This window comes from Psittacula echo, assembly GCF_963264785.1.
Source record: "Psittacula echo genome assembly, chromosome: Z".
NCBI classification, from domain to species: domain Eukaryota; kingdom Metazoa; phylum Chordata; class Aves; order Psittaciformes; family Psittacidae; genus Psittacula; species Psittacula echo.
The window spans coordinates 930542-957759 of record NC_137742.1 but is presented as its reverse complement, the minus strand read 5'-3'; the positions used below and the strand labels follow the sequence as shown (position 1 = coordinate 957759).

Below are 27218 nucleotides of genomic sequence, written 5' to 3'. Positions count from 1 at the left end.
GGGAAGAGCTTCCTAAGGTCCCCTCTCCATCCACCTTCTGGCAGCTTACAGCCATTCCCACTTGTCCTGTCCCTACATTCCCGTGATATCCGTCTCGCTTCCAGCCTGGAGAACACCAGGGACGCTGCAGGCATCGAACCGACAAGCAAACATGGTTCCCTATGGCACCACTTGATGTCACCTTGGTTGCACTCTTCCTTCCCCTCTCTTTGGCCCTGCCTTTCCCCCCAGCCCAATTCCCGATGGATCCATTCCCATCCTTACTGAATGTCCAGACGAGCTCAAGGAATGTCGGCGTGTCAATGCTTGCAAGTCGTCCAATGGAAGGCGCTGGTGGGATGCAGCCCCCTTTGGGTAGCATCCTTTGGGTACCATCCCAAAGGTACGGGATGGGTGCTGGGTGCCGTTGGGGTGATGGGGCCACCAGGCAGGAGAGACGGAGCAGGGATGGACACGGGAATGGGAGCAGGGGGATTGCCTTCAAGTCCTTCCCTTGGTTTGGGTTTGGACCTTCACTGCCTGCATCTTCCATGGCTGCGGGTGGGAGACGCGGGATGAGCTGGATCCGCCTGCGGCTGGAAGTATGGAGAAGGAAAGCGGCTTTCCCAGGCAGGAAGGGCTCCTTTTTCCCATTGGATACCCACTGCCGGGTCTGATGGAGATGGGTTTGAGCAGCAAAGGAGGGAAAAGGCCCTGGTTGCGCTAAGAGCTCATTCTTCCTCAGCCCTACCCAAGCAGCATCCATTTAGCAGCGGCTAAAGCTGAGCAAGGGCCAGGGCACGGCCTCAGCCCTATGGGCGAGCGCCGCTGAGCCTCGGTGCCATGGCATTCCTTCCGGGAGCATCCGGCGCGGGGAGCAGCGGGATCCTGTGGTTCTGTGGTGTGTCCGTGCCTGCAGCCTCGTGTGCCAAATCCCGACCTGGAATGCTCTGGTTTTCAATAAACGGGTTTCTTGTGCTTTGGAAGTGGCTCCCGGCTCCCTTCTTCCCGCTGGGGGAATGACGGAGCATGGAATGGGGGGGCTTGGAAGAGGAGGAAAGGAAGGGGAAAGCAGCAGGATCCTGGTTCCGGGCAGGGTGTGCGGGAAATCCACGTGGGCTTCCTATGGGAAGGGCAAGGTTGGAGCTGAGGTGGGAAGAGAGGGATTGGAAGCAGGGGAGCCATGGACCGAGGGAAGGGGAGGGGGTGATGCCAGTGGGAGCCAGGAGCAATGGAAGTGCTGGCTTCCTTTTCCCATTCCTTTTCCTATCCCTTTTCCTATTCTTTGTAATACTCTTTTTCCTATTCCTTTTCCTATTCCTTTGTTTTTCCCTTCCCCCCCTTCTTCCCCCTTTTCTTTCCCCTTTTTTCCCTTTCTTCACCCTTTTCCCCCTTCTTTTCCCCTTTTCGCTCCCTTCTTTCCCCTTCTATCTCCTTGTTTTTCTTTTTTCTTTTCCCTTTTTCCCATTTTTTCCTCCTTTTCCCCCATTTTTTCTCTTTTTCCCTTTTTTCCCCCTTCCCCCCCTTTTCCCCCCCTTCTTTCCCTCTTCTTTCCCCGTTCTTTTCTCTTTTCCTTTCCTGCTCCCTTTCCTTTTCCTTCCTCTTCCCCTTCCCCTTAATTCCCTTCCTCCCTCGGCCATCCCCGTGCGCGCAGGGCCCGATCCCGGCTCCCGTTTATCGCCGCCAGCCCCGCACCGGCACCGCCGCTACCGGACGCTCCGCGGCCCCTTTAAGCCCGCTCCGCTCCCCCCGCTACCGGCTCCGCCGGGCCCCGCCCCTCCGGTTGCCGCGCTCCCATTGGCTGCTCCCGGCGCTCAGGCCCCGCCCCCTCCCCCGCAATGGGCGCGGGCGCGCGGCGCCGGGAGCGCGCTCCTGGACAGCTCCCGGGGCCGGCGCGAGGCGCCGCGCGGAGCGCGCGCGGCCCCGGCCCGGTGCCGGTGCCGGTGCCCCCCCCCCCCCCCCCCCCCCCCGTTTCCCGTCCCGGCGGGGGCCATGAACGCGGAGCTGGCGCTGGAGCCGCTGGGCCCCGAGGGCCCGATCCTGGGCGGCCGCGGCGCCGGGGCCCTGCGGGTGCCTCCGGAGCTGCCCCCGGGCCTGGGCTCGCTGCTGGACGGCGCCGCCGAGTTCCGGCCCGAGCTGCCGGGGCCGCTGCACCCCGCCATGAGCGTGCCCTGCGAGCCGGGCCTGGCCGCGGGCGGCACCTACACCACGCTGACCCCGCTGCCGCCGCCGCTGCCGCCGCTGCCGCCCATGGCCGCCGGCCCGGACAAGTTCCAGCCCCCGCACGCCCCGCACCATCCCCAGCGCCTCCCGGGCGGCGGCGGCGGCGGCGGCGGCTTCGGCCTCCTGCGGGACGAGCGCGCGTTGCCGGCGGTCACCGGCCTCTACGGGCCCTACAAGGAGGCGGCGGGCGCGGGGCAGAGCCTCTCCCCGCTGGGCTCGGCGCTGGGGCCGCTGCCCGGGGCCCAGCAGAGCCTCCACGGCTACGGGGCCCCGGGGCCCGACTTCGAGCCGCACCCGGGCGCGCTGCGGGCGGAGCCGCCGCTGCCCCGCGGGCTCGGGCCCCCCCCGGCCCTGCTGCCGCCGCCGCCGCCGCCGCCGCCGCACCTCAACGGCGGCCACCCCCGGGAGCGGGGAGCGGCGGGGCCGGCGGAGGAGCTGAACACGAAGGAGGTGGCGCAGCGCATCACGGCCGAGCTGAAGCGCTACAGCATCCCGCAGGCCATCTTCGCGCAGCGGGTGCTCTGCCGCTCCCAGGGCACCCTCTCGGACCTGCTGCGGAACCCCAAGCCCTGGAGCAAGCTCAAGTCCGGCCGGGAAACGTTCCGCAGGATGTGGAAGTGGCTGCAGGAGCCCGAGTTCCAGCGCATGGCAGCGCTGCGCCTCGCAGGTACCGCCGGCACCGGGACACCCCCCGCGCCGCGGCAGCGGGCACCGGCCCCGTTCATCCCCTCCCGGGCCCGCATTGTCCCGCGGGGGGGGCGCGGGCGCCCCCTGGTGCGGGCGCGGGGCGCAGCAGCCCCCATTGTTCTGCCGGGGACCCCCCGCCAGCACCGGGACCCCCGGGGGAACGGGTCCGGGGTGAACGGGTCCGAACCCGCCCTCCCTGCGCACCGCGGGATGCGGGAGCGGTCCCAGGGCACAAGCCCGCTCAGGCGCGCCCCGTGAGTCCTTTGGTTGCCGGCCGCATCCCGCGGGTGCTTCCCAAAGCGCCCGCTTCCCACCGCGGAGCCCATGGGATGCGCACGGGGCTGCCGGTGGGAGCCGGCAGAGCAGGAGAGCGGGAGCCGTCGGCTACAGGCGGCAGCGGGGGGGGCTCTGAGGTGCGGGGTCCCCTTGCAGGATGCTGAGGTGAAGGGCACGGGGCCGGGATGGGGGCAGCAGGGTCCGAGAGCGGCTGCAGCCTCTTCCCATCATTCCAGCCCCTCCCGGGTGTCCGGTGCCTCTGCTCGGAGCCGGGTGCGTTTGGAACGGGAAGGGTTCGGGATCAATGCGGGCGATGGGGAGAGATGGAAAGAGCTTCAGCGCTCCAGGGTTTGCCTTGATCTGGAACCTGAGCTGCCCCGTTTCCAGCCGTGCTCCTGGTGCTTCCCCTTCCCAGGCTGGGGTTTCCCTATGGAGCCCTGTTTATAGGGCACAAAACTGGGAATCCCGGGGAAGCGGGGGCTGCCCCATCCCTGGAATGCTGGACAGGGCTTGGAGCAACCCAATAGGGACGGCGTCCCTGTTGGAACTAGATGAGCTGTAAGGTGCCTTCCTTAAACCGTTCCATGATTGCATGGATAAAGCTTGGAGGGCGCACAGATTCCCTCCGGAGTTGGAGCTGGAGCAGGAAAGCCCTTTTGCAACTCACCAGTCCCTGTGGGAAAATCAGTATCCTTATGGATACTGATACCCATTCCCACGTGTGGATCCATTCCCTCATTGCCTCCTGCCCCTTTCCTCACCGCTGAAACCCCTCCAAGCAGAGGGAATAAGCCAAAAGGCACGGAGACGTCGGGAAAATCCAGCCCTTTGCTCCGTGTTCCTGGAAGCTCATCCCAAACGGGACGGGAATCTGCTGTCTGGAGAGGGAAATCCCCCTTGGGAGCTGTAGCAGTGGGGTTGCTTCTTCTGCTGATGGAATAGAGAGGATGATGTGCTGCTTGTCCCTTTATATCCCATTCCTTTATATCTCATTCCTTTATATCCCATTCCTTTATATTCTATATTCTATTCTCTATTCTCTCTTCCATTTTCTCCCCCCTTTTCCCCCCTTTTCCCCCCTTTTCCCCCCTTTTCTCCCCCTTTATCCCCCTCCTTCCCCCTCCTTCCCCCACTTTCCCTTCCCTCCCATCCCTTCTATTCCCATTCCCCCCCCCGCTCGGGGCCGGTCCTTGGATCCCGCCCGTTCCGGAGCTCAGGGTCGGGGTCCCGGTGCCTCGAGAGCAAAAGCATCCGGTATCCCCGAGCTGTGCCCGGTGCCCCCCCCCCGTTATTGGCGGTGACGGGGCCCCGAGCGGCGTCAGCACCACGGACAGCGGCGGGAGCGGGGATGGCGGGGAAGGGACGGGGGGGATGTTGGGAAGGAAGCGGGAGAGATGTCGGGAATGGGGGGGACGTTGGGAAGCCGGGGGGGGGTGGGGGGAATGGGGGGGATGAAAGGGACCAGCGGATGATAGGGAACGGGGGAGCAGGGGGATGTTGGGAACGGGGGGATGAAGGAGAGCGGGGGTAGAAGGGATCGGGGGGGTGCCGGGGAGTGAGAGAGGGATGGGGGATAAGGAGGATGCTTGGATCGATGGGATGGGTGGGATCAGGGCGAGAGTGGAGAGGGCAGAGGAGAGGCTGCAGGCACAGGGCAGCGACCCCGACGCTGGGGTGTCCATAGTGAAGGTTGGGGGGTCCCAGCTTCCAGGCCTTGTGCTGTAGCCGGTGCTGTCTGCAGCTAAATATTATGGGATGGAAGCTGTGTGTCAAGTGTGTTACCTACGGATAGAACCTATTCCTTCACAGGCGAGTGCTTGTGCTGCAGCAACCCATCCCGATTGGGATGCCGGGGGAGAAATGCTCCTTGTCCCGTACCGGCGGCCTCCTGCCCCATCCCTGTGTTCCATGGGAGCTTTGTGCCCTGCACTTCTGGTCGGGAATTAGGGCTTCATCCCGCTCCTGATGGGGTCACTGGGAGAACCCTCACGATCTCAGCCATTCCCATCCTGGTTTCCCAGCATCCGTTTGAACTGAAGCATCCCAGGCTCCTTGTTCCCCGTTGGAAGCGGCTTTTTCCTCCCTTCCAATTCGACGGGAGCTTCCGACACCCCTGGCATCAAAGGGTTCCCCCTTCCTCCTGGTTGCAATCGGGTTGCGTTCAAGGCTCTTATCTCCCGTCCGCCCTAGAGACAGCCCCATCCTGCTTCGGCTGGGGAACAGGCAGAGAAAGCAGGGGATAGATGGATAACCCGGCTCTTTCCCCATGGGAACGGGGCTTGTGCCCAGCTCTGCACAACCCCCCCTTGATTTACAGGGGAACCGTAGGGAAAAGGCCCACCCCCGATGGCTCCGGTGAGGGATGCGAGCGGGAAGCCAGGGGAGGGATCTGGGGGCTGGAACCGCTGCGGAGAGGAGGCCGCAGCCGAGGGAGCGGGGCTGGCGCCTGCCCAAGGCACAAATGGCCTCGGAGACCAGCAGGTCCCTGAGGAAGCAGGGGGTGGGCAGCGGGGAGGCTGCCCCGAGGCACCCGGCTTTGGAGCAGGAGCTCCCCCTGCACCTTCCCCTTGTGCATCCTTGAGGATGCTGCTGCTTTCCTCGGGGCGCAAGCGTCTCTGCTGGAGAGGACCAGGGGCACCAGAGCAGCTTCCCGGGGCCCAAAGGCTCCCAAAGGCTTTGCCCTTGTCCTTCCGGCACCCTGAGTTGGGGCTGGATGAGCTCTGAGGTCCCTTCCAACCCAAACCATCCCATGGTTCTGTATATCGAACTCTAAGATGTGATTCTCACTCAGTGCTTGGCTGCCTACCTTCGGCTTTACATTCCCAGTCTTTTCTTCCCATTGCAAGACCGGATAAAAGCCTGGAAAAGCTGCCTGCAGCATCCCTGTCTCCATGGGGAGGATGTTCTGGTACCCAGGGCTGTGCTGGAGCATCGCTTGGTGCCGCTGCTACTACGTGGTGTCAGGAAGGGCCTGTTCCAGCTCTGGCCCTCGAGGAGGGGGATCCTTGTTCCAGCCAGGGGTTGTAGCTCAGCTGGAGACCGGCTTGGGATTCAAAAGGGAATAACTCCAGAGAAGAGGAAGCATCCATGTCCCATGCTTTAGGAGGGAAGGACGCGCACTGAGCAGCTATGGAGCACCCTGCTCCAGCGGAAGGGGTCCCTGCCCATTGCAGGGGGTTGGAGCTGGAGGAGCTTTCAGGTCCCTTCCAACCCAACCCATTCCATGATTCCGTGCTCTCCAAGCCCCACTCCTCTCCTTGGAGCGCCATAAATCATCCCCACCCCATCTATTATCCGTGGCTCCGTATTAATGAAGGGGGTCGATGGTACCCCAGGGCCCTTGTGTGGCAGGGGAGGAAGCAGCCCCTGCCCTGCTGAACGCACAGCCCCCAGCCGATGGGTGCTGGGATGTGCTCCGTGCCACAGGGAAAGGTGCAGGAACCAAGCCCCCACGTCCATTCAGCTCTGGGCACCCTGCGCCAGCCCCCTCCCAGTAAGGAATTCCTTCCTTAAATCCAGCCTAAATCCCCCCTGGATCGGTTTGAACCCATCCCTCCTCGTCCCATCGCTCCAGTCCCTGATGGAGGTCCCTCCCCAGCATCCCTGTAGCCCCCTTCAGACACTGGGAGCTGCTCAGAGGTCTCCACGCAGCCTCTCTTCTCCAGCCTGTCTCTCTATGGGAGCTGCTCCAGCCCCTGTTCATCCTTGGGGCCTCCTGGGGAGATCGGGATCCTCTCCAGCGACAGCCACCTCCGGACGACTGGAATGAACCCTTTGTGGCCATATCCGCCGTTCCCAGGCGGGTGGCATCGGCAGGAATCCTTTGGGATGGCTTGTTCCTCGCGATGCCGTTCCCAGCGGAGTGCTTGAGCTGGCTGGTATCACCCTGCCCTGCTTTCCTTCGTGCATGCTTCATTCCGAGAGGCGATCCCCTTGATTCATGGGCAATGGGGACGGACGAATGGAGTGAATCCCGGCCAGCTCCGAGCCTCTGGAAAACCCTTGTGGTGCTCCTTTCCTTCGGGCGGGTATCGGCAGCCTGGTTCAATCCCCTTCACATGGAGCTCCCTCTGCAAGCCAATGGAGGGAGGTGGCTTAGCCCCATCAGCCCCGTCGCCGGCTTTGGTTGGCTTCGTGCTCCAGGCGCGTCCGGGGATCCATAGGAACGGCTTCTCCCCGTGAACCAGAGGGAGAAATGCTGGATTAAGGGAATCTGCTCCTTCGTGTGGCTCCTGCCATGGGATGGCTCTGGGGCCTCCACCGCTCCCTCTGCGCCGGTTTCTACCGTGTGGGGGTCCCCAGGCATCTTCAGCTCTGCTTGAGCGGCTCCTATGGTGGCCGGGGGGAGGCAGAGGAGCCAAGGGCACCGCAGGCCATAGGCACGGCCAGGTCGGGCTCAGCTTTGCTGCTGCTGTTGGCAGGGCCCGGGCAGAGCGCGGCGTTTGCTGCCATCACTAATTCATGGCCTGAGATGCGCTGGCGTTTGCAGTTCTTGGTACCTCCTGCTAAATAATGCAGGGCCCGCAGCTTTTCCGTGCCTTCCGTAAATGCTCCCCTTGAGCTGCTCTTGCAAAGGCACCACGGAGGCCACGGCTGTGCCTTGAGGGGCGCTCAGCAGGAGGGGGGGAGCTCTGCGGGGCAATGCAGCTCCTGGCCAGGCAGGGAAAGGTTGGAAGAGGAGAGGGGAGGGAAGCGGCCGCCTTCAGTCCGAGAGCAGTGATTGATTGGCTGCCGCTCGCCTGCGCGCTCCCTATGGAAAACCATGCAATACGGAAAGGCGTCCTCCCTTTGCTCCTAAACTGGCCTGAAGGTGCTTTGCATAGGAACAATGCAGAAGGAGCTCAGAGACGGATCAGTGCTGCCTCACTTCGTGCTGGTTGGCATTGAATCGCACTGATTTAACGGGTGCTAAGAGCTGTGAAGGGGGGACCGGTGCCTTTAGTGACCACTCAGCAACCAAAGCTAAGGCCGTGTTTAAGGAATGTTGCTTGAGCCCAGCTTTAGGTCGTGCTTAGGAGCAACCCCATCCCATTACAAACCACCTGGAGGCAGCGTTGGGAGGCAGGACGGAGCCGCAGGCTCTCTGCACGCCCCAGCACTGACGAGGCTCCTCTCCATGAGGCCGCCCTCATGGTTCCCGTGTTCAGCCTCCAGCCTCCATGGTTCTCCATTGCTCTTATCAGTGGCTTTGCAAGCCTGTGGTGAACAACTGCAGCCATCAGAGCACGAGGAGCATCCCTGGAGCTCCCTGCGCCGCTGCCTCCCGGAGGCTGGACCAGGGACCGCTCCGGGGATGCTCCCCCATAGCCCCTGTATCTGGGCTTGGATGTGCCTCCCCGGAGCATCCTCCTCCCACCTTTTGTCCCGCCTGGGGTGTTTTGAGTGGTCTGATCCCAGCCTTCCTCCCAGGGCAGGAACCCCGTGGAACACTGTCCCAAGCACACAACTAACCTGATGCTCGTAGCCTCCTTCACAGCCAGGAGCCAGGCTCCTCGTGTGCCGTGTTCCAGCTTAGGGAGATGGGTTCATTATTATTATATTATATTATATATATCATTATATAATAGATATATTATTTATATTTTATAGATTTTATTTTATAAATAAATAAGATACATATATTTTATTTCTATATTTTATTTGTATTTTATAGCTATTATTTTATACAGTATATGTATATATAATATATATTCTATCGTATGTATATATAATATATACGTTCTATAATTACATTGCACCCGTAGTGGTTGAGCATCCCAAACCAGGGCAGGGATGCCCAGCTCCGGGAGGAGCCCGGCGCCTGGATGCTCGCGCGCATCCTGACGGCTCCTTTCTCCCCCTGCCTCTCCCCCAGCCTGCAGGCGCAAGGAGCAGGAGCCCGGCAAGGAGCGGGGCAGCGCGCAGAAGAAGTCGCGCTTGGTCTTCACGGACCTGCAGCGCCGCACGCTCTCGGCCATCTTCCAGGAGAACAGGCGCCCGTCCAAGGAGATGCAGGTCACCATCTCCCAGCAGCTGGGCCTCGAGCTCGCCACCGTCAGCAACTTCTTCATGAACGCCCGGCGCCGCAGCCTGGAGAAGTGGCAGGAGGAGCGCAGCGCCGCGGGCTCCGCGCCGGCACCCAGAGCCTGACGCCGCGGCCCTCGGCACAAGCCCGGCTCCCGAGTCAGGCTGGAGCCCAGCGCTCGCCTCTTCCCATCCCGACGCCGGGAGCACAAAGTCTGACGCTGAAGGATCCTGAATCTCTTCTCCAACTCAGGCTTTAGGGGAACAGACAGGTCAGATCCAAAGGGCTGGGTTTGGTTTGGGGGGTTCTCTGAGTTCCGTCCGCGCAGCGGGGTCCTGGCCCACACAGCTCCAGTTCTCTTGAGCTCAACGCAACAAGCACAAAGCCGCAGAGGCAGGCGCGATCCCAGGCCCAACGGCCACAGGAGCCTCAAGCACAGTTGGGAGGTTGGCCCAAGGGCTGTGTTTGTCCCTAAGGCAGGCGCACACTCAGGAGGTCACTTTGAAGCGCCGCAGTTCCCTAGATCGCTCTAGGTCATTCGTACCTCCCTTTACTCCCCAGGAAGCCAGTTTCTCCTCCAGAACATCCCTCCGACTGCAATATATTCAGTGTTCAGTGCGTTTTGGTTCATTTCTGGGGTGTTTTCGAGTACTTCCAAGCAGGAACAAACCAAACCCAAGCCCTTCAGACGCCCCGGACGTGCCGCGGGTGCCTTCACCGCGCCGCCTCCCTCCGTGGCCCCCCCACGCCCCTTCGACCCACCGAGCCGGTGGGAGCACAGCACACCAAAGAGACAGCATTCACTGCAAGCCAAAGACGGCTCGGACTTGCCGTGGCCTCCCCGTCCCCACCGCGGGGGTGGGTGGCTGGCGATGGAGACGGGGAGGCCCTTGAGCCTTTTTTGTACGTTCTACTGAATCGAAACCAAAGAAACCTTTTCTGCACCTCCTTTTGCTCGGCAGCAGCGGGTTCCGTTGCTAAAGAGCACGAGAACCAGACCAAAACGAAGCCAAGGAAGTAAAGTGAGTTTGGACGGGCATCGCGGCCGGGTTCGGAAGCGGATCTCCAGGCAAGGGGTTGGGAAGACGGAGACCCAAGCCGAGCCGGGGCGATCGCCGCTTCGTTGGACGCCTCAAGGCATCTCCCCGTTGAAGATGGTCTTTCATTTGTGCCTATGCAGCTTTCTTTCCAAAGGAACAAGGAACAGAGCAACCGAGACCTCAACAGCTACAAAACCAAAGACGAGGGTTCGCCCCCCGTGTGTTTCAGCTCACGATCTCCTCTTGCACTCCGAAACGCATCGAGCTCTCTTTGTGCGACCCAAGGGGGGGTTCGTTGGCCTTTCCCCTCTTTCTGCCCCACACGGGCTCTCTCCGAGACGAGGATGTTGGGATACGACGCTGGCGCATCTCCGCTCTCCAGAGCCAACTCCTTGGTCAGGCCTGACGTGTTTCGCTGGGTACAGCTGTTGTCCCCTATGTGTAGAGCCATCCTTCTGCGTGTGAAGCCTATTGAGCAACCTCCTTCTTCTTCTTCTTCCCCAGGGGTAGAACTTGCAGTATCTCGGTATCAATACACGTCCTTGCAGGTGCTGAGCACCACCGCAACCTGCCTAGACGTGTTGTGTTGGTCGATCAAACCCATGCTGGCCCAACTCATGGCACACAGGCCATGTCCAAAGGTACCTTCAGAGCTGGAGCACGGTGGGACCGCTCTGCTCCATCTCTGCCTTTAAATGAGGGCTTCTTAACGACTCTTCTGACCAGGCTGGATGGGGCTTGGAGCAACCTGCTCCAGTGGAAGGTGGCCCTGCCCGTAGCAGGGGGTTGGAACTGAGCGATACCCAAGTCCATTCCAACCCGAAGCATTCCATGATGCTTCCCAACAGCCGTAACAAAGTCAATCCAGACAAACCACCGGCTCAGAAGGTAGTACCTTTGATGAAAGCACTGGTTCACTCCAAATCACTGCTGCAGTTTGATCCCTGCCTCTTCCATGGCCCTGTGTTACGTCTTCCATTTCATTGTCACCTTAATGTGGCATCTGTCTCGCAAGACGAGTGTGGAGAGCACGTCCTGTGTGTGGGTCGGTCCATTCGTGTGTACACCCAGGAGCAGGATACGTGCTGTGTTCTGCCCGTCCCCAAAAGAAACCTCAACCACGGCATGTTTCTAAACCATGGCTCTCTGGAGCCACGTAATGGAACTTGCTCCTTTCATTCCGCCTGCTCCTAAAGACTAGCATGTCCAGCTAGTATCCCAGCATCTTCCGTACCGTGTACTGGGAGTAGTTACTACCGTGGGCACATCCAAGGTGAATTCAACTTCCAGGAGCCCTTGGATATTGCCGAAGGAACAATGCATGTGCTCCGTGACTTCGGTTGAGTAGCTTTATTCCGGATCCCTCTTCCCTAAAGCTGAATCCAAAGACCCGAGAAGGACTAAACCAGCAACCTCCACTCCAACCTCCGCTCGGCAATGGGGATCTCCTCTTCCAAAGCAAGACACGGGAATGCCGTGCCATCAGCACCAGTGTGACAGCGCCGGTCGGACGCGACCCAACCTCTCCTTGCTTGTCCCAGCGCCGAAGTGTTTTTAAGACAAGGGGGAACTTTGTCCTTGGTGCCCTTTCTGTTTCCTGAGGGGCATTTTTATGGGTGAGAGGCTTTGAGAAAGGCAAAGCTTCAAATGGTTTCGTTTCGGCTCCAGACGCTCTGGGGTTTAACCCAAAATCGTCTCTATCACTTATGTGATTTATTTAAGTGAAGCGTAGCTTTGCCCCTGGATTCCGTCCAGTCTGAATCCCACTGAGCTTGAAAATGCAATGGGAATTTTGCCTGGACACAGAGTGCAGGATCAGGCTCCTGCGTGAGTCCTTTGCGACTGTTTCATCCCAGCCTTCGTGGATGGATTTGGGATTGATTTTGCTGGTGTATCCATGAGGATGCCGCAGCGCATCAGCGGTAGCGGTAGCACTTGAGCGCAGCTTCCCGGAGCAGCCAGGTTCTGCCCCAGAACCTCCTTTTAATTCACTTTAATGCTTGAAGTAGCAAAGTTTAAGTTATTGAAGCTCATCTTTCCCCATCTGACGCGAGAGCGACGGCCCGAAAAGCCTTTATAACTTATTGATTGACCTTATTCTGCACCACCCGAGGATGCCCTTCACCCACAGTTACCTGTAAGCACTGCAGACTGTATCCAGAGTGAATTTTGAGGACAAGCAATGACTTTTCCACCTCAAGAATGAAAATGGGAGGGGGGGAGAGGGTGGGATGGGAAAGACATTGGGATACTTTGCCTGAACGGTGTGGCTCCTACATTGAAGCTGGAGGGGAAGATGAATCCGCAACAAGAGAGATCCCCCTTCGGCAAAGCTGCTTCCCAGGCTGAACTTTTGCGTGTGTGAAAGGGTAACCAAAAAAAACAAGGAAAAAAACAGGAAAAAAAGAGAAAAGCAGGAACACCCCCCCCCCCCTTTGTATTGCTAGTGAGAACCAAAGAGGCTACCTCACCGACTGCCCACTCGTGTTGATGATACCAAAGATACCAAAGACCTCTTGCGCCGCGCGGTCTGCGTCCGGCTTGTGCCCCCGTCGAGGTGCACCTCGGCTCTTCCTCCATCCCATCCCGTACCCAAAGAGAAGCTCCTCGGGGATGCTCCAGCTCCGGGGACGCCGTTGTCCTTCCGCCTTCCCGCCAGCCAAAGAGAACGTGTGGAGACGTGGAGCCGGTCCAAAGCCCCGTGGATGGAGCTGCTGTGTTGAGCTGGGATGGAGCCAGGCTTGATCCATTGGTTGGTTCCTTAGGGAAAGGGTCTGCACCTGCAGAAGTCCTCCTGAAGTCCTCATTCTTCACTGTGAGGGTGGTGGGACACTGGCACAGGTTGCCCAAGCAAGCTGGGAACGGTCCATCCGGTCCATCCGGGGCTTGGAGCAACCTGCTCTAGTGGGAGGTGTTCCTGCCCATGGAGCTAGATGAGCTTGAGGGTCCGTTCCAATCCAAACCATTCCATGACGGCTGGCTGCTCACAGCTCCGGTTTTCCTATGAGAATCAATTGATCCTGTTCCTCAAGCGAGCAATGAAACAAAGCTGCATTAAGCTCCATTAGTATCACGTTCCTAAGTGGTTCCTCTCAAGTTGCTCACTTGGCTTTAGGGAATTAGTGCCCTTTAGCCTCTTTTATCCTATTTCTCCACCTGAACCATCCAATGAAGGAAATTCCCTCCTGGATGCTGCTTGGGCTTCCCACAGCCTATACCTCCGGAGCTTCACAAGCTCAGGTTTGCCTTAGGAGCCCCTTAATCCTGCCATTAGCACGTAGTAAAGCCAAGGTGAGCACGGGCTGCAGGGTCAATGTAAGAGCCATTAAACCCTCATTGGGATGAACTAAATTAATTAAGTTAATGAATTAATTCGATTGGAATGAACTGAATTAATTAATTGGAATGAACTTAGTTCCTTTTGGCTGAGCTGAAGAGCTGGTTTAGATACCTATGGGGAGGAACACCTCGATTTGAGGACAATGAAGGCACTTCCTTCACTGCTGAGACCCCGTGGAACCTCACCCAGGGCATCCGCTGCTGGGCTTTGAGCCTTTCCCTAAGGATGCAGCCTGAGGAATCCCTTGGGGTTCCCATGGACGCCAGCTCAACCCAGCCGCTCCGCGCTCCCTCCGCGTTGCCTTCGCTTCCTCCGCGTCCCCGGGCGGAAGCCGCCCCGGCCTTCCCGGTGCTCCCTGCCCGGTGGCACCAGTGCCTTGCTCGAACCAAAGCAGCGACCTCGGGGCCTCTCGGGGCTCTTCTGCTCCTCTTGACTCTTCCTGTGGATACCTCAGCTCCAAGCGGGCGCAGGCGCTGGCCTGCGGGCCCTGTGGGGCTTTGCAGACCTGCAGATACCAAAGGCTCTTCTCCTCTTCTTCTCTTCTCTTCTCTTCTCTTCTCTTCTCTTCTCTTCTCTTCTCTTCTCTTCTCTTCTCTTCTCTTCTCTTCTCTTCTCTTCTCTTCTCTTCTCTTCTCTCTCTTCCTTCCCTTCCCTTCCCTTCCCTTCCCTTCCCTTCCCTTCCCTTCCCTTCCCTTCCCTTCCCTTCCCTTCCCTTCTCTTTTCTCTTCCCCTTCTCCTTCTTCTATTCCTCCTCCTTCTATTCCTCCTTCCTCTCCTCCTTCTCTTCCTCTTTTCTTCTTCCTTTTCCTCCCCCTCCTCCTTCTCTTCCTCCATTCTTCCTTTTCCTTCTCGCCCTTCTTCTTCTCCTTCTATTCCTTCTTTATTATTCCTTTTCCTTCTTCTCCTTTTCCTCCTCGTTTTTCTCCTCTCTCTACTCTTTCTTCTGCTCCTCCTTCCATTCCTCCTTCTCATCCTCACCCTCTCCTTCTCCTGCTCTCCCTTTTCCCTCTCCTTCCTCCTGCTCTCCCTTTCCTCACGGTTCCAAAGCTTTAACCACGGGCACGCCGGCAGCGCAGACCGCGCACCCCCGATATACCTCATACAGCGCCGGGCTGCTTCGAGGGACGTTCCAGCAGCGCACAAGGACCCCCCCTCCTCTGCTCCTGCTCGCTGGCCCAGGAGCTGCCTCCCCTTCGGGTCGTGCTCCCAAACCTCGGCCGGGTCTTCCCTTCCCTTTCCCCGTGCTCTCCCGGCGGACGGGAGGAACGCTCCGTGCCCCTTGGTGCTGCCGGCTCCGAGGAAGCCGCCTCTGCCAGGGATGTGCCCATTGCCCGGCAGCCGGGACGCGTCGTGGCTCTCCATGGCACCTCCTTCCTTTGACGCTGACCCAGGCCTTGGAGCTCTCTCTGCAGGGAGCCTGGGCCCCTTGGCACCTGTGGCTGGGAAAACACACACGGTTCCGCCCCACACCGGTAAGGACCGGTCAGAACCGGTGCTTCAATGGGTTCTGATCCATCCTTGCCCTGAACCCAGACTGAATCCCAGTGGGGGTCAGGCTGCTCGGAGGGGTGCTGGATGCCGCATCCCTGGAGCCGCTCCAGGCTGGATGCGGTGCTGAGCACCCGGTTGAAGATATCCCTGCTCGCTGCAGGGGGTTGGAACCCCCTGCGAAGGTCCCTTCCAGCCCACCCTAAGTTGGCCCCATGGCAGCTTATCCCACCCCCCCGGCTCAACTCATCGCATGCAATCTGCACATCCTGCTCGAGGCGGAGCCTGCTGCGTGTGTTTTCCCAGGAGCAGGAATTCCTTTGGCTTTATGGAAGACCGCGGGCACGCGCCGATGCTCCATCGCCTCGGACATGAGTTGGGGGGCACCAGCGCTGTTGCGATGGACAAGCCTGTGCTGGGCATCAATCCCCTTTGCGTCGCTGCTGACCATACAACACCCGTGGTGCCCTCCCGCTGGAACCCCAGCTCCGTGCTCACAGCAGCCATAAAGCCAAAGCAACTCCTAAGTACACGTGGCTCCACTTGGGAATAGGAGCATGGAAGCCGCATGGGGCACCGGGAGCGTTCCTGTTGTCTGTCCTTAAGGCTGTAGTAGAGATGTGCAAAGAACCCCTTTCATGTGGCCTTTCCCAGTAGCCTGTGGTCCTGAAAGCCTTGTAATATAGCCCCGTGTTTGATTCCCACCGCCTGGAATTGCCCAAGGTTGGATGCAGCTTGGAGCCACCAGCGCTAAGGTGGCCCTCATTGGGGTGAAATGAGCCCGGAGGGCGCTTCCAACCCACCCCATTCCCTGAGTTCGTGCCCTCGTTCCCTGCCCGAGGCAGGAATGGGGACGGGAAGCGGTGGGCGCCGGGCAGTGCTGACTGTAACAGGAGCTCACGGCCAGGGAGCTCGATCCGCTCCTCCGGAATCCTGGCTCCCGCGGGGAGATCCCGAGTTCCAGGGCAAGGAGGGGTGCGGGAAGCGATGGCCACAGCCGCCCCTGCCGCGCTTCCAGGATGCTGGAATTCCAGGTCTGGTGAAGGCTGCCCTGTTGGAGCTCGGGGGAAGCTGATACCCGTGGAGCTGGCAACTGTAGTGGCGAGAGAGGGAATGGTTTCACTCACTGCGTTGTGCCAATAGCCGTCCTTTCTCTCCATGGGCAGTATTCCATGGCTTCCAACCTTGCCTTCCCAGCTCCTCATGTAACCCCCCCCCCAACCCCTCTTCTTTGCCAAAGCTCAATAAAGGAGGAAAACCACCACTTCTGCTTCCTTGCGCGCTTTCGGGATCATTCCCTTGGGAATGCACTCAGTGGCGGCCACAGCTGCGGGAGGGCATGGGATCATTTCCTTATGAGCTCTGTGTCCCATGGTCCTGGAGGAAGCTGCACACAGCACCCATGGGGGACACGGCACCTGCTTGAGGCTCTTCTTCACCCCTATTGGAACCGGATGTTTGTCACCGGAGCTGGGAAGTCCTGGAGGTGAGGACAGTGGGAAGCGACCCCCTCCAACATGGAAAACTGCCTGGAGACGCTTCGGTGTGAGCAGAACAAGCAGCACGGGCTGGAGATACCCATTGGGAAAACCCTCCTGCTCCGGTGCTGTGTGGTGATAAGGACAGAGAACCCTCGTTATCCCGATGGAACACACACATTCCAGGTATTTCTTCCAAAAGTTTAATGGAAATTCCATCTTTATGGCAAAGAACAGAGCGAGGATACAAACCCTGGTGGGTTACATTGAATGGAAGTCCTTGTTCAGTGCGTTGGGCTGTGACTCTTGGTACGGGCCTGGCATTAGGAAGTCAGAGGAACTTGTGCCCCTCTGCCATCCTACAGAATTCCAGCTCTTTAGGGGGAAAGCGAGGGAGATTCCCAGGAAAACCCTGCTCCTGCTGGGCTCAGCCTCCTCCCCGGGGGAGCAGGAGGGGAGCTCAGGCGCTATCCACGCCCCTCTCACTGCTGCAGCACCACTTGGGGAAGCTATCCCATCTGCCAAAGCACATCCAGGAGGGTTTATAGACTCCAAAAGGGAAACCCGCAGGGTTCCACCAGGAGGAGAGCCTAAGCCTGAGCAAATCTTTCCCTTTACCTCCCAGCTCTCTCCTCAGAGCTCCTGTAAGCGCTGGGGGGAAGAGCTCCCTCCGTTCCCATCCCGGGAATGGAATTCCCCTTCCCACGGGCAGCCTGCCCTGCAAACAGGCTCTTCCCAAGGAAATCCCGGGATAGGGATGGTGGGAGCTGCTCGCACCCCTTGAGCTCCCTTCCAGCAGGCAGGGCACTGTAAATGCTCAGCACATGCAAGGGAACTGCCACGGGAGCGGAGCGGGGAACAGGGGGAATCCAGGTGGATTCGTACCCAAGGATCCGTCTGGGGGCTGGGCAGCACCCATCTGCCGGGGGGGCAACGAGAATGGGAGCTGTGGGATGGAGACCCCATCGTGCTGTGCTGCAGAAGAAGGCACTGCACGGGTGGGATGCAGCTTTCCTTACCCGTGGGATGGAGCCTCGGAGCCAGTGCAACGCGCTCCCGTTCCACTCCGCTCCCAAAGGGAAAAGCCAGGATTACACCGGGATAACCCACTGTTCCCTTGGTTTCTGTTGCCAGCATTAAGCAGAGACTCCTCAGGCAGCTTCCCACCGGGCTTTTGATGCCACAGGGGTACCAAACGGGACAGAGGGATGGGACCTGATGTGCTGAGCATCACAAAGAACCCCGCAGCGCTATGGGCCCAGATCCCACCCGCTGAAGGCTGGGAAATGAAGTGATGGCTCCATTATGGGCTAATAGCAGCAAGAGGCTTGGTAATGCCCTCCCCTGTGGTCAGCAGGCTGAAGAGGGGCTCTGAAGCACGCTTAATGCCTCCTAAGTGGTGCTGGGTAAGACCTGGAGTAGTCTCCTAGTACAGAACCCATTTATAGCATCCCGGGGCTCACGTGAGGCTGGCCTTCACTTCGCTGCCACAGGCTGGGCGGGAAGGGCAACATTCCCTGCTAGGAAGTGTGATGGGAAGGAAGGAATTCTTTGTGCAACGCGACCGAAGGCCAGCGGTGCCCTCCTCCTGCCAAGGAAGGGAGAGGAGAAGCCCCAGCTCCTATTCCCTGCCACGGGAGAGGCACAGGTAGGAAGGGTTGAGGAAGACTTGGCTGTGCCCGCGCAAGGGGCCGGCAGTGACGCAGGAGCTCTGGCGGTCTCCCTATGGACGCTGCGGCACGGCAAGCTGTGGGGCCACAGGCTGCTCCACACGCAGCACGCCTCGAGTACCCCGTGTCTCACTCCTCCCACATCAAACAGCACAAACCAAGCCCCCCGCATCGCCCAAACCCTGGTAAATCAGTGCTCATGACCTGAAGGAAGCATGGAGCTGCCCTAATACATGTATGGCTCAGTCCCACAGCACGCTGGCACAGCCTTCCTTAGGGAACCCCAGAGTGCTTTGGGTTGAAGGGACCTTAAAGCTCCCCCAGTTCCAAGCCTGGTCCTGGTGCTGAGGGGGTTTTTCTCCCTACAGACCTTAGGAGTGGACTCATCCTGATGTGCCAAAGCAAGCAAGGGGTTTAGCTGGGGGAGAGTGTGGCCAAAAGGGGGGGTTAGCACCCAGCTAAACCTGGTGCTTAAGCTCAGGCAATGGAGGCTACACCTGACTTACTCCTTAGTTCTAAACATCAGTGAAGCCTATGGAGCTCCATAGGTACAAACCCCACTGCGGCACAGTAGAAAGCACGCCTAGGACCCTCTGGAGAGCAAACCAAAAGCTACTTCATCCCCAAAAGCCCTTTTGAATGCTGATATTTAAAGCCATTCTGCTTCAGAGATAACCCCCCCCCATTGCTATAGGTGCTAAGGTGGAAACGTGCAGTTTGCTTCACCTGAAGGTGGTTTCCAGCAGCATCTAAGCAGGTTGGCTCTTTTCCTGCTCTTCAAAGCAGAGGCTTTCCTGCAGCTGAGGACAGGGGTAAATGTAAACAGGTTTTGTGTGTTCTGCTATCCCTGTTGAGCTTCCCATGGAAGTCTGTGGCAGGAGGAAACCAAAAGCAACCCAAACCCTTATCACTGTGGTCTAAACCGCCCAAATAGCCATGATTTAACCAGCATTAGAAGTCACTTGATCTTCAAAGCCATCTGAAGAGACCATCAGTGGCTGTGGTGGTTATACCACACCCCAAGCTCTTTGTGTACCCGGCCTGGGAAGCTGCTGAATGCACTCAGGACAACTCCCTTCACATCAATCCCTGCATAGGAAGTAGAAGCTCACTGGTAGGGAAGCTTCTCAGTGCCCACAGAAGTCCAAGCAGCAGCAGCTGGAAGGAGATCTTCTCACATCCCCCAGGATTCACATCCCCATTTCCCTACTTTCTACAAGCTCTTCTCAAACAAAGACAGCAGAAGCAAAAGCAGCAAGCCCAAAAGTCCACTCTCTCAGTGCTATGCGAGGTTTACACCTCAGAGTACCAGCCTGCAAGGGTGGAAGAGGTCGGGTGGAGCAGGTCCTTCCCTTGGCACAGCATCACCGGCTGATGTTGTGGTGCTGTGGTCCAGGGCTGCTGCCCCAAGCATCCCTCACAGGGACTGGCTGGTGAAGAAGGCTTTGGTCTCCCTGCACACAGGGTTCACACAGAGCGGGCAGCAGAGGGTTAACTGCCTGGAGCACACTTCCTTGGACTGGATGTGGGAGCACACCAGGTCTGCCAGAGCCTGGGAGATGGGATGAAAAGCACAGGTGAGCAAAGGTGCTTTAACGTGTGTCACTTTAACAGTGTGAACCCATCACACTGAGCTTCGCCATCACAGAATCACACGGGGTTGCCTTGGAAGGGACCTTCAAGCTCATCTCATTCCAACAGGGACACCTTCCATTCGGTTGTTCTAAGTCCAACCTGGCCTTGAACACTGCCAGGGATGGGGCAGCCCCAGCTCCTCCTTTCAACCCATTCCAATGGCCCACCACCCTCACAAGGAAGCGCTTATTCCCAATATCCCCTCTCAACTCCCCTCGGGCAGGTTAAAGCCATTCCCCCTTGTCCTGTCCCTCCATCCCTTGCCCAGGTTTCTTGGAGCCCCTTTAGGCACTGGGAGCTGCTCCTCCTTTACTTCAGGAGAAGATCCTGCTTTAAACCTGCATTGGCATAGTATCTTAAGAGAAATACTTACTATAACTTACTACTACTACTACTACTTAAAGAGAAAATGACTGCAAATGAATACAAAAGTGGTTTTCTTTGTGGTGCACAGACGGAGTACAGGGGGTACCACTTTTGCCCTTAAAACTGCAAGAGGAAACTTCCACACAGTAGGAAACACTTCAACTAGGAGCAAAGTCCAACTATTGCAGCAAAGGTACCTTGGAGAACAGAGGGTTTCCATTAAGGGATTCTGCTCTTCTGATGTTTTCGACTCCACACTGGATGAAAATAGGGAGAAAACCAAGTTAAGTCTGACAGAGCCTTCACCAGTGAGGATTCAAACCCTTCCTTGCGTTAAACCAGTTCAGATGCACTTCCAGTCTATAGGAAAATGAATTTTGCCCCAAATCCTACTGGAAGAAGCAGCTCCAAAGGAAGTAACAACCACAAAGCATTCACCTCGTTGGCTAGAACTTGGGCATACTCAATGTCCAGCTCATAGAGCGTCTCGATGTGGTCGCTCGTGAAGGCTATAGGGACCAACAACATGTTCTTCTTCCCTCGCTGGCACAGGCCTTTGATGGTCTCATCTGTCTGGGGGCCAAGCCAAGGCATTGGTCCAACCTGCAGGAAAAGGGAAGGGAAATAAGGACTAAGTCAGCTTCATTAAACCTTTCTTACATGGAACAGCCACTTCTTCTTAAGGACATCAGAGACCAGATGAGGTCTTAGGAAGCTCTCCCCTGCGAGGGTGGTGGGACACTGGAATGGGTTGAATGGAGAAGTACCAAGTAACACAAGCAGTCTTTGTCAGGAATAACAAAGCCTGTTTGGACTGAGCTCATATTAGGATGATGAAGATCCAGTGGGAAGACTGATCCGAGTGATCCTGCTCCAGCAGAAATACTGGGAATGGGAATAAGGTGTTGAGGCTGTGACCTCCTTAAGCTGGAAGTTCTCCATCCCTGAGGAGCCCTGCAGGATGAGGTGGTGTCAGAGCCCTTACCTTGGACTGCCACACCAGCCTGTAAGGGTTGGAGTAGTTCAGCTTCTCCATGACCCTCTGGACAGTAGCTCCCACCTCCTGAGGGTAGGGATCACCACGGTTCACCACCTGCAACACACACACAGCACGCTTGTGCCTGCCAGGGAACAGGAAAAGGGGAGCGCAGCCTTTGTGCAGCCCAGTCTGGGTGACTCTGCTCGAGCAAGGGCAGGAACACCCTGCTGGTACTCACAGACATGGGCAGGGAGTGAGCAGAGAAGAGGATGACGACGTCTTTCCTTTTGTCGGGTGGAAACAGGTTCAGCTCCTTCTGGATGTGATCGGTGAAGCACTGTTCAGAACAGAAAGACCTGGATCGGAACCACTGGGAGGCACAAGAAAGCTGGAGAAGGGCCTGGAGGGGCAGGACAAAGGGAATGGCTTTAACCTGCCAGAGGGAAGATTGGGATGGGATCCTGGAAAGTAGTTCTTCCCCATGAGGGTGGTGGGACACTGGAATGGGTTGAAGGGAGAAGCTGGGGCTGCCCCATCCCTGGCAGTGCTCAAGGCCAGGTTGTTCCTGCCTTTAAGATGCCCGAAGCTGGATGCAGCATGACCTCTAGAGGCTCCTTCCAGCACACACTGTTAGCATAATCTGACCATGCTTTGAAAGCAAGACGGGCAGGATCGGAAAGCAAGATTCCACGCAGGATCATGGCAACACACCTGGCATGAAACCTCCTTTCTTCTCCTGCAATTCATACTTGGTAGACAACGAAGTATTTCAGTACTGTACCTAGAATGTACCCTTGAATTGGAGCATTCCTGTATGAACCTGCTAACTCCATACCTGGATAAGAAGGGGATGTGTGGGCCAGCGGTCAATGATGCTCCACTTCATCTTCGGCTTCGCCCCTTTCTGGTTATAGTAGCGATAGATGGCATTTAAACTGCTTCCTGCAACACCCAGAATGAAGCTCATTGACAACCACTCCGCTTAAAACCCTTCTGTAGTAAGGTATTAATACAGCTTTTAATGCTACATCTGCAAACACCAACTGCAGATCAGAGCGGGACATGGAATGGTTTGGGTTGGAAGGGACCTCAAGGCTCATCCAGTTCCAAGCCCCTGCCACTAGAGCAGGCTGCTCCAAGCCCCATCCAATGGGAATGGGAATGTTCACCAGTGCTTTGCTCCACATGGACACTCACCTGTGGTAGAGCAGCTGTACTGGGGGTACTGGGTGAAAGCAATAGCCCTTTCAATGCCATCCTTCTCCATCTCTTCAATGGCTTCTTCTGTCAGCGGGTGGACGTAGCGGAAGCCAATGTAGTATTTGTGAGGTGCTGCAGGCAAAGCACAGGAAGAGAAATGGGAGCAGAGAGCGTTAGAACTCATCAGCAGTAAGTACAGAGGAGAGAACACCACACTGAAGCCCTGAGGAGAAGGACTTGGGGTGCTGGGGGGGGATTTGGGGAGGCTTTAGAGCACCTTCCAGTGCCTAAAGGGGCCGCAAGAAGCATGGTCCAGCGGAAGGGGGCTGGAACTTGGGATGTTGGATGAGCTTTAAGGCCCTTTCCAACCCAAAGCAGTCCATTGCTCTGTGGAAATCCAGCTCAGATACACAAACTCTCTTCTTTGCCGTGCGCTCCAAGTCTGATCCCTACCACCCATGCAAGAGGAGGCCTCTGAAGGCCTTATCAGGAGCAGGAGCTGCCCAGGGCTGGGTGGAACTGCACAGAAAGCGGTCCCCAAACAAAAGCAAGAGCAGATAAAGTGCCCAAGCTTTATCTTCGGAGCCCATTGCAGGCCTGAGCCCCTTCTAGATCCTTTTCCAGCCCTTTCCTCTATGCAAGCCTGAAGCAGCAGCCACAAAGCGGGTCTGACTCAAGCCACCCGCATTGGGATACATGGAGGGCATTCCCTGACCCGCTGTGTCAGAGGCAAGGGAGCACGGAAGGAGCCTGTTAGCTCCCAGCATCACGCTGAGCCACACAGAATGGAGAGCTCTGCTCAGTCTATTCACCACCAGCAGCGCTCCTATTGCAGTGGTGACAGGAGCATTATCCGCACGGCACATCAGGGAGGGATTCAGAGGCAGCTGAGGGCTCTCCTCCATTCCTGCTGCTCACACAGGCAGGCTCTGCTCGGGCACAAAGAGCACGAGGCAGAGAAAGAGCTTATGTGAAGGCCCAGGTGGGTGACTGCACACACACCAAGCATCGTGGCACTGTGTCCCCTGCCTTTTGTGGGGATTCAGAGGCTTTTCCTGCCTGTCCCGGGAGACAAGGCACCGGAGGACACTGCCTTTAGGCTGCTACAGGAATCATAGGCTCCTAGAATGCGTTGGGTTGAAGGGAGCTTGAAGCTCATCCAGTTCCGATGGGGACACCTTCCACGAGAGCAGCTTGCTCCGAGCCCCTTGAACAGTGCCAGGGATGGGGCAGCTCCAGCTTCAACCCATTCCAGTTCTCCCCACTGTCATGGTGAAGAACTTCTTCCCAATATCCCATCTCAGTGTCCCCTCTGGCAGGTGAAAGCCATTCCCCTTGGCCTGTCCATGCATCCCTTGTCCAGCAGGAGAGAAACCCACTTGTACCTCACCCAGGGCCTTATCTCCTGCTCCTGCCCTGGGTGGAGCTGCCTCCTATCAGCCAGCCAAGCCCTGCCATGTTCATCTACAGACCTTGTCTCTTCTGCCAAGAGACCTCCTCTTCACCCTGCTCTCAGGCCTAATCCCCGTGTGTTCTTCCAGCCTTTATTAATAGCTCCAAAAGGCTGGGATACACCCAAGCACTAAAGGCAGAGGGACAAAGGCACTGGGGAACATCACACTCCCAACACCCTCCCATAATCACCCATTCTTCAGGCTCAGGCTGGCTTAAAAGGCTTTGAGCTCTGTCCTCAGGGCCGTGCCTCATCCGCATCCCAGCCAAGAAGAGGGATCCCGCAGGAAGCCCATCCTCTAACTCCAACAAGAAGATGCCATCAGCTGGGAGACTCAACAGCACCAGGAACACGAGCAGGAAAGGCTGGACCAAGCCCACACTGACAGGCAGTTCCCACTCGGTGTGCCCAAGAGGATCATCATTCTCCCACCCCAGCTCTTCCTACAAGACAAGGGAATTAGAGGAGCTCAGAGCGCCAGTGCTCGCCCTGCTCCCATGCCTGCCTGCTTTGTTCACCTCAAGCACAACAAAGAGCCAGCAGCCAAAGCTGCTCTGTGCTCCCGAGCCTTGCACAAGAGCGCTTCCAGCCAGCGCAGCAGTACCAGTGTGAGGAGACATGCTGTCCAGCAGCTTCACCATGCCTTCCCCTTGCACTGCTGTCCACTTCTTGATGGGGGAGCCCCCTCCAATCCTGCTGTACTGCTCCTGGATCTTGGGCGTGCGGCGCTTGGCGATGAAGGGAGCCAGCTTACTGCAGCATTCAAAGGAACACAGAGCACTATCAGCACCGAATCACCACCTTTGTCCCCACATCTCAAACCCACACGGAGCAAACAGCGCTGTAGGGTTTGGTTCATCCCTCCCAAGCTCCCTTGGTGGCAGGAAACCAGAGTCTGCCCCGGAAGAGAACGATCTCTGGCCATAGAACGCTGTGTCTTGCACTGCTGACCCAAGTGAAACCCTGCTACCCACAGAGCCGCCGGTACGACAGCAACACCGAGGAGAGCGTTACCTTTGAGCTGGGAGTGTCATGAGGTCTCTGTCCAGGAAGAGGCGAAGGAGGAAATCATGGACATCATCCAGGCGTTCCGGACCTCCCATGTTCAGCATCAAGATTCCTGTCTTAGGCTTCCTATGGGAGAAAGAGGAAGTTCCAATGCCAGCGACCTGCTGCTTGAGTAGCATTATTCTTCCCAAATCAGCTTATCCTGCTGCACTTGTCTTTTGCCCAAGCAGCTTCCTGCTTAGGAGCTCATCCTGCTTATGGGAACAGAGGAGCTGCAAGCACGAGCAGGCCCAGGACAAGTATTTACATGATCTTTACTATGGAAAGCAACCACTTTGTGACAGAGTTGAACTGCAAACAGACTGAGAACGGGATCTTGCAGCTAAAGGCTGTAGGGGAGGTTCTAAAACAGGGTCTGACAACTCCTGCCCATCCCTGCCAGCGCTCACGACCAGGTTGGAGCAAGCTGCTCTAGTGGAAGGAGTCCCTATAGGAATAGGATGAGCTTTGAGCTCCCTCCCAACCCGGCCCAGTCTATGGATCTGCACCAGTAATAATAACACCCCAGTGTTTGCCCTGTTGCTCCTGCACTGCCCCAGGCCTCACTACGGCTCACAGCCCTGCAGAGGGCAGGACAAGCCACTCAGAGCTACGCACACAAGAGGCCGGGGGCGTGCAGGCAGGCAGGTAAAGGCAATCACAGGCACACAACCCCCCACATCGAGCCCCACCGCACCCCACAACCACCCTGCTCTGCAGCACAGCCGCATCCCCGCATCAGAGGGGTGCCCCCGAGCCCAACTCACTGCGCCTGCGGCCGGATGCGGGGCTCTGTGCTGGCTGTCACGGCAGCAGCCGTGGCCTGAGCCGTCCACCGCAGCGGGAGCCTCAGCTGGCTGCTGCCCCTGAGAACTGCAAGAGAGGGAAGAGCCCAGTGAGCATCCTGCACCCTGCTCCGCTCCCTGCCGGCTCCGCACTGGACGCATCCTCTCCTTAAGCTCCAGGTGCCGGAATCAAAGAGAGGGATGAAATCGGAGCCTTCTGCCTCCCTTTACACACTCTGTGCGCCAACAGTAACCTAAACCCAGCCTGATCTTTAAGCTTAATGATGCCAATGAAATGACACCAGGGAGGGCTCCCACCCTATCGTGAGGAAGTGAACACCTGGGGGACCGCAGGCAGGCAAAGCATCCCTATAGCACCCCTATAGCACCATTGTAGGATCAGAATGGTGGAGGAGCCTTCTCCGGGCTACAACACGCAAACACCTGGAACATAAAGAGAAGTTCCAAACGCTCCTTCTGCATATAAACTCCACCAAGCCTTTGCTTCTGCTCAAGGCGAGCTCTGCGCGCCATGAGGACGGCAATGAGGAGCCCAGCGGGACAGCGCGCTGGGTGAAGGGGTGTGTTCTCCGCTTTGGCTGGGATATCAAGGAACTAACCCACGTTAAACGGGTCCTCAGCGCACTCCCTGGGGCTGCCCGCACACAGCTACGGCTGCCCCGGCGCTGAGGGCAGCGGGATGGAGCCGCAGCCCGCGGGCGGGCGGGCGCGCACCGAGCGGCCCTCGCAGCGCCGGCGCTCCCGCTGTTCGCCTCCCCCGTTAGTTACCTACCCCGGGCCCGGCCCCATGCGCAAGGCAAGCGGGAGGCGAGGCGGTCAGCACGGCTCGCACAGGGCACGCAGGAAGCTGAAGCCTTGCGGGTGATGGAAGGGGGAGAACCCCAGCGAGCACCCGACGGCAGCCGGAGGCAAACTGGAGCCCCTGCCGTGAGCCCGGCCCGGGCACGAACCGGACCCAGAGCCGCTCCCGCCGGCCCAGGACCCCCCTCACGGCCGGGCTGCCCCGGCACCGTTACGCAAAGGCACCGCCGCCGTTGTGTAACGCGGGGCCGCCGCTGCCGCCGCCTCCCTCCCCGCCGGCCGGACCCGGAGCCCGCAGCCCCCCGGGGCCCCCCCCCGCCGCCGCCCTCAGGGCCCGCTCCCGGCCCGCCCGCACTCACAGGGGAGCGCTGCCCGCGCCGCTGCTCCCGCGGCGGCCGCCATCTTGGCCGCCCGCATTCCCTCAGACGGCCCCGCCGCTGCCGCCTCTCCTCGGCGGCTCCGGACCGGCCGCGGCGCCTCCCTCCCTCGCTGCGGGGCGGGGAGAGGCGGTGCCGGGGCCCGGGGGTGCCCTCCGCAGGCCGCGGGGCACCGGTAGCACTGAGGGGAGGCATCGACCCCAGCGGCCCAGGGCTCCGAGAGGGGCTTGGGACAAGGGGAATGGCTTTAACCTGCCAGCGGGGCCCGCGATGGGAGCAGCCCTGCCCCGCGGGGGTGGTGGCACACGGGCTGCCCCATCCGCGGCAGGGGAAGGTGTCCCTGCGGATGAGCTCTGAGGGCCCCTCCAC

The 27218-nt window shown here is 58.5% G+C and overlaps 2 protein-coding genes across 3 annotated transcripts; one reads left to right on the top strand and one right to left on the bottom strand.

Moving 5' to 3' along the window:
- Nucleotides 1-242: 242 nt before the first annotated feature.
- ONECUT2 (one cut homeobox 2) lies at nucleotides 243-14122 on the top strand (the record flags this gene model as incomplete). The annotated part of the gene is made up of 3 exons (XM_080637334.1): nucleotides 243-333; nucleotides 1634-2869; nucleotides 9020-14122. The coding sequence occupies 3 exons, from the start codon at nucleotides 243-245 to the stop codon at nucleotides 9292-9294; spliced, it is 1602 nt and encodes a 533-aa protein (XP_080493460.1). The 3' UTR covers nucleotides 9295-14122.
- A 2588-nt stretch (nucleotides 14123-16710) lies between these two features.
- Nucleotides 16711-27208, bottom strand: FECH (ferrochelatase). Of its 2 annotated transcripts, none has more exons than XM_080637062.1 (11): nucleotides 26832-27208; nucleotides 25633-25738; nucleotides 24833-24952; nucleotides 24423-24571; nucleotides 22363-22497; nucleotides 22001-22107; nucleotides 21404-21502; nucleotides 21172-21279; nucleotides 20625-20789; nucleotides 20384-20443; nucleotides 16711-19737 (listed from the first exon to the last, which is right to left on the bottom strand). In XM_080637062.1, the coding sequence occupies exons 1-11, from the start codon at nucleotides 26887-26889 to the stop codon at nucleotides 19603-19605; spliced, it is 1242 nt and encodes a 413-aa protein (XP_080493188.1). In that variant the 5' UTR covers nucleotides 26890-27208; the 3' UTR covers nucleotides 16711-19602. The 2 variants fall into 2 exon arrangements, with proteins under 2 accessions (XP_080493188.1, XP_080493189.1); XM_080637063.1 differs by lacking the exon at nucleotides 26832-27208 and adding an exon at nucleotides 26444-26745.
- Nucleotides 27209-27218: the final 10 nt, after the last annotated feature.

Excerpts from the sequence above, each read along its gene's own strand:
- FECH (XM_080637062.1), bottom strand. The coding sequence starts at position 26,889 with ATGCGGGCGGCCAAGATGGCGGCCGCCGCGGGAGCAGCGGCGCGGGCA. Across the intron at positions 24,572-24,832 it reads ATGACACTCCCAGCTCAAAG|TAAGCTGGCTCCCTTCATCG; the intron begins GTAACGCTCTCC and ends TGAATGCTGCAG. Across the intron at positions 20,790-21,171 it reads GGCTGGTGTGGCAGTCCAAG|GTTGGACCAATGCCTTGGCT; the intron begins GTAAGGGCTCTG and ends CTTTTCCTGCAG.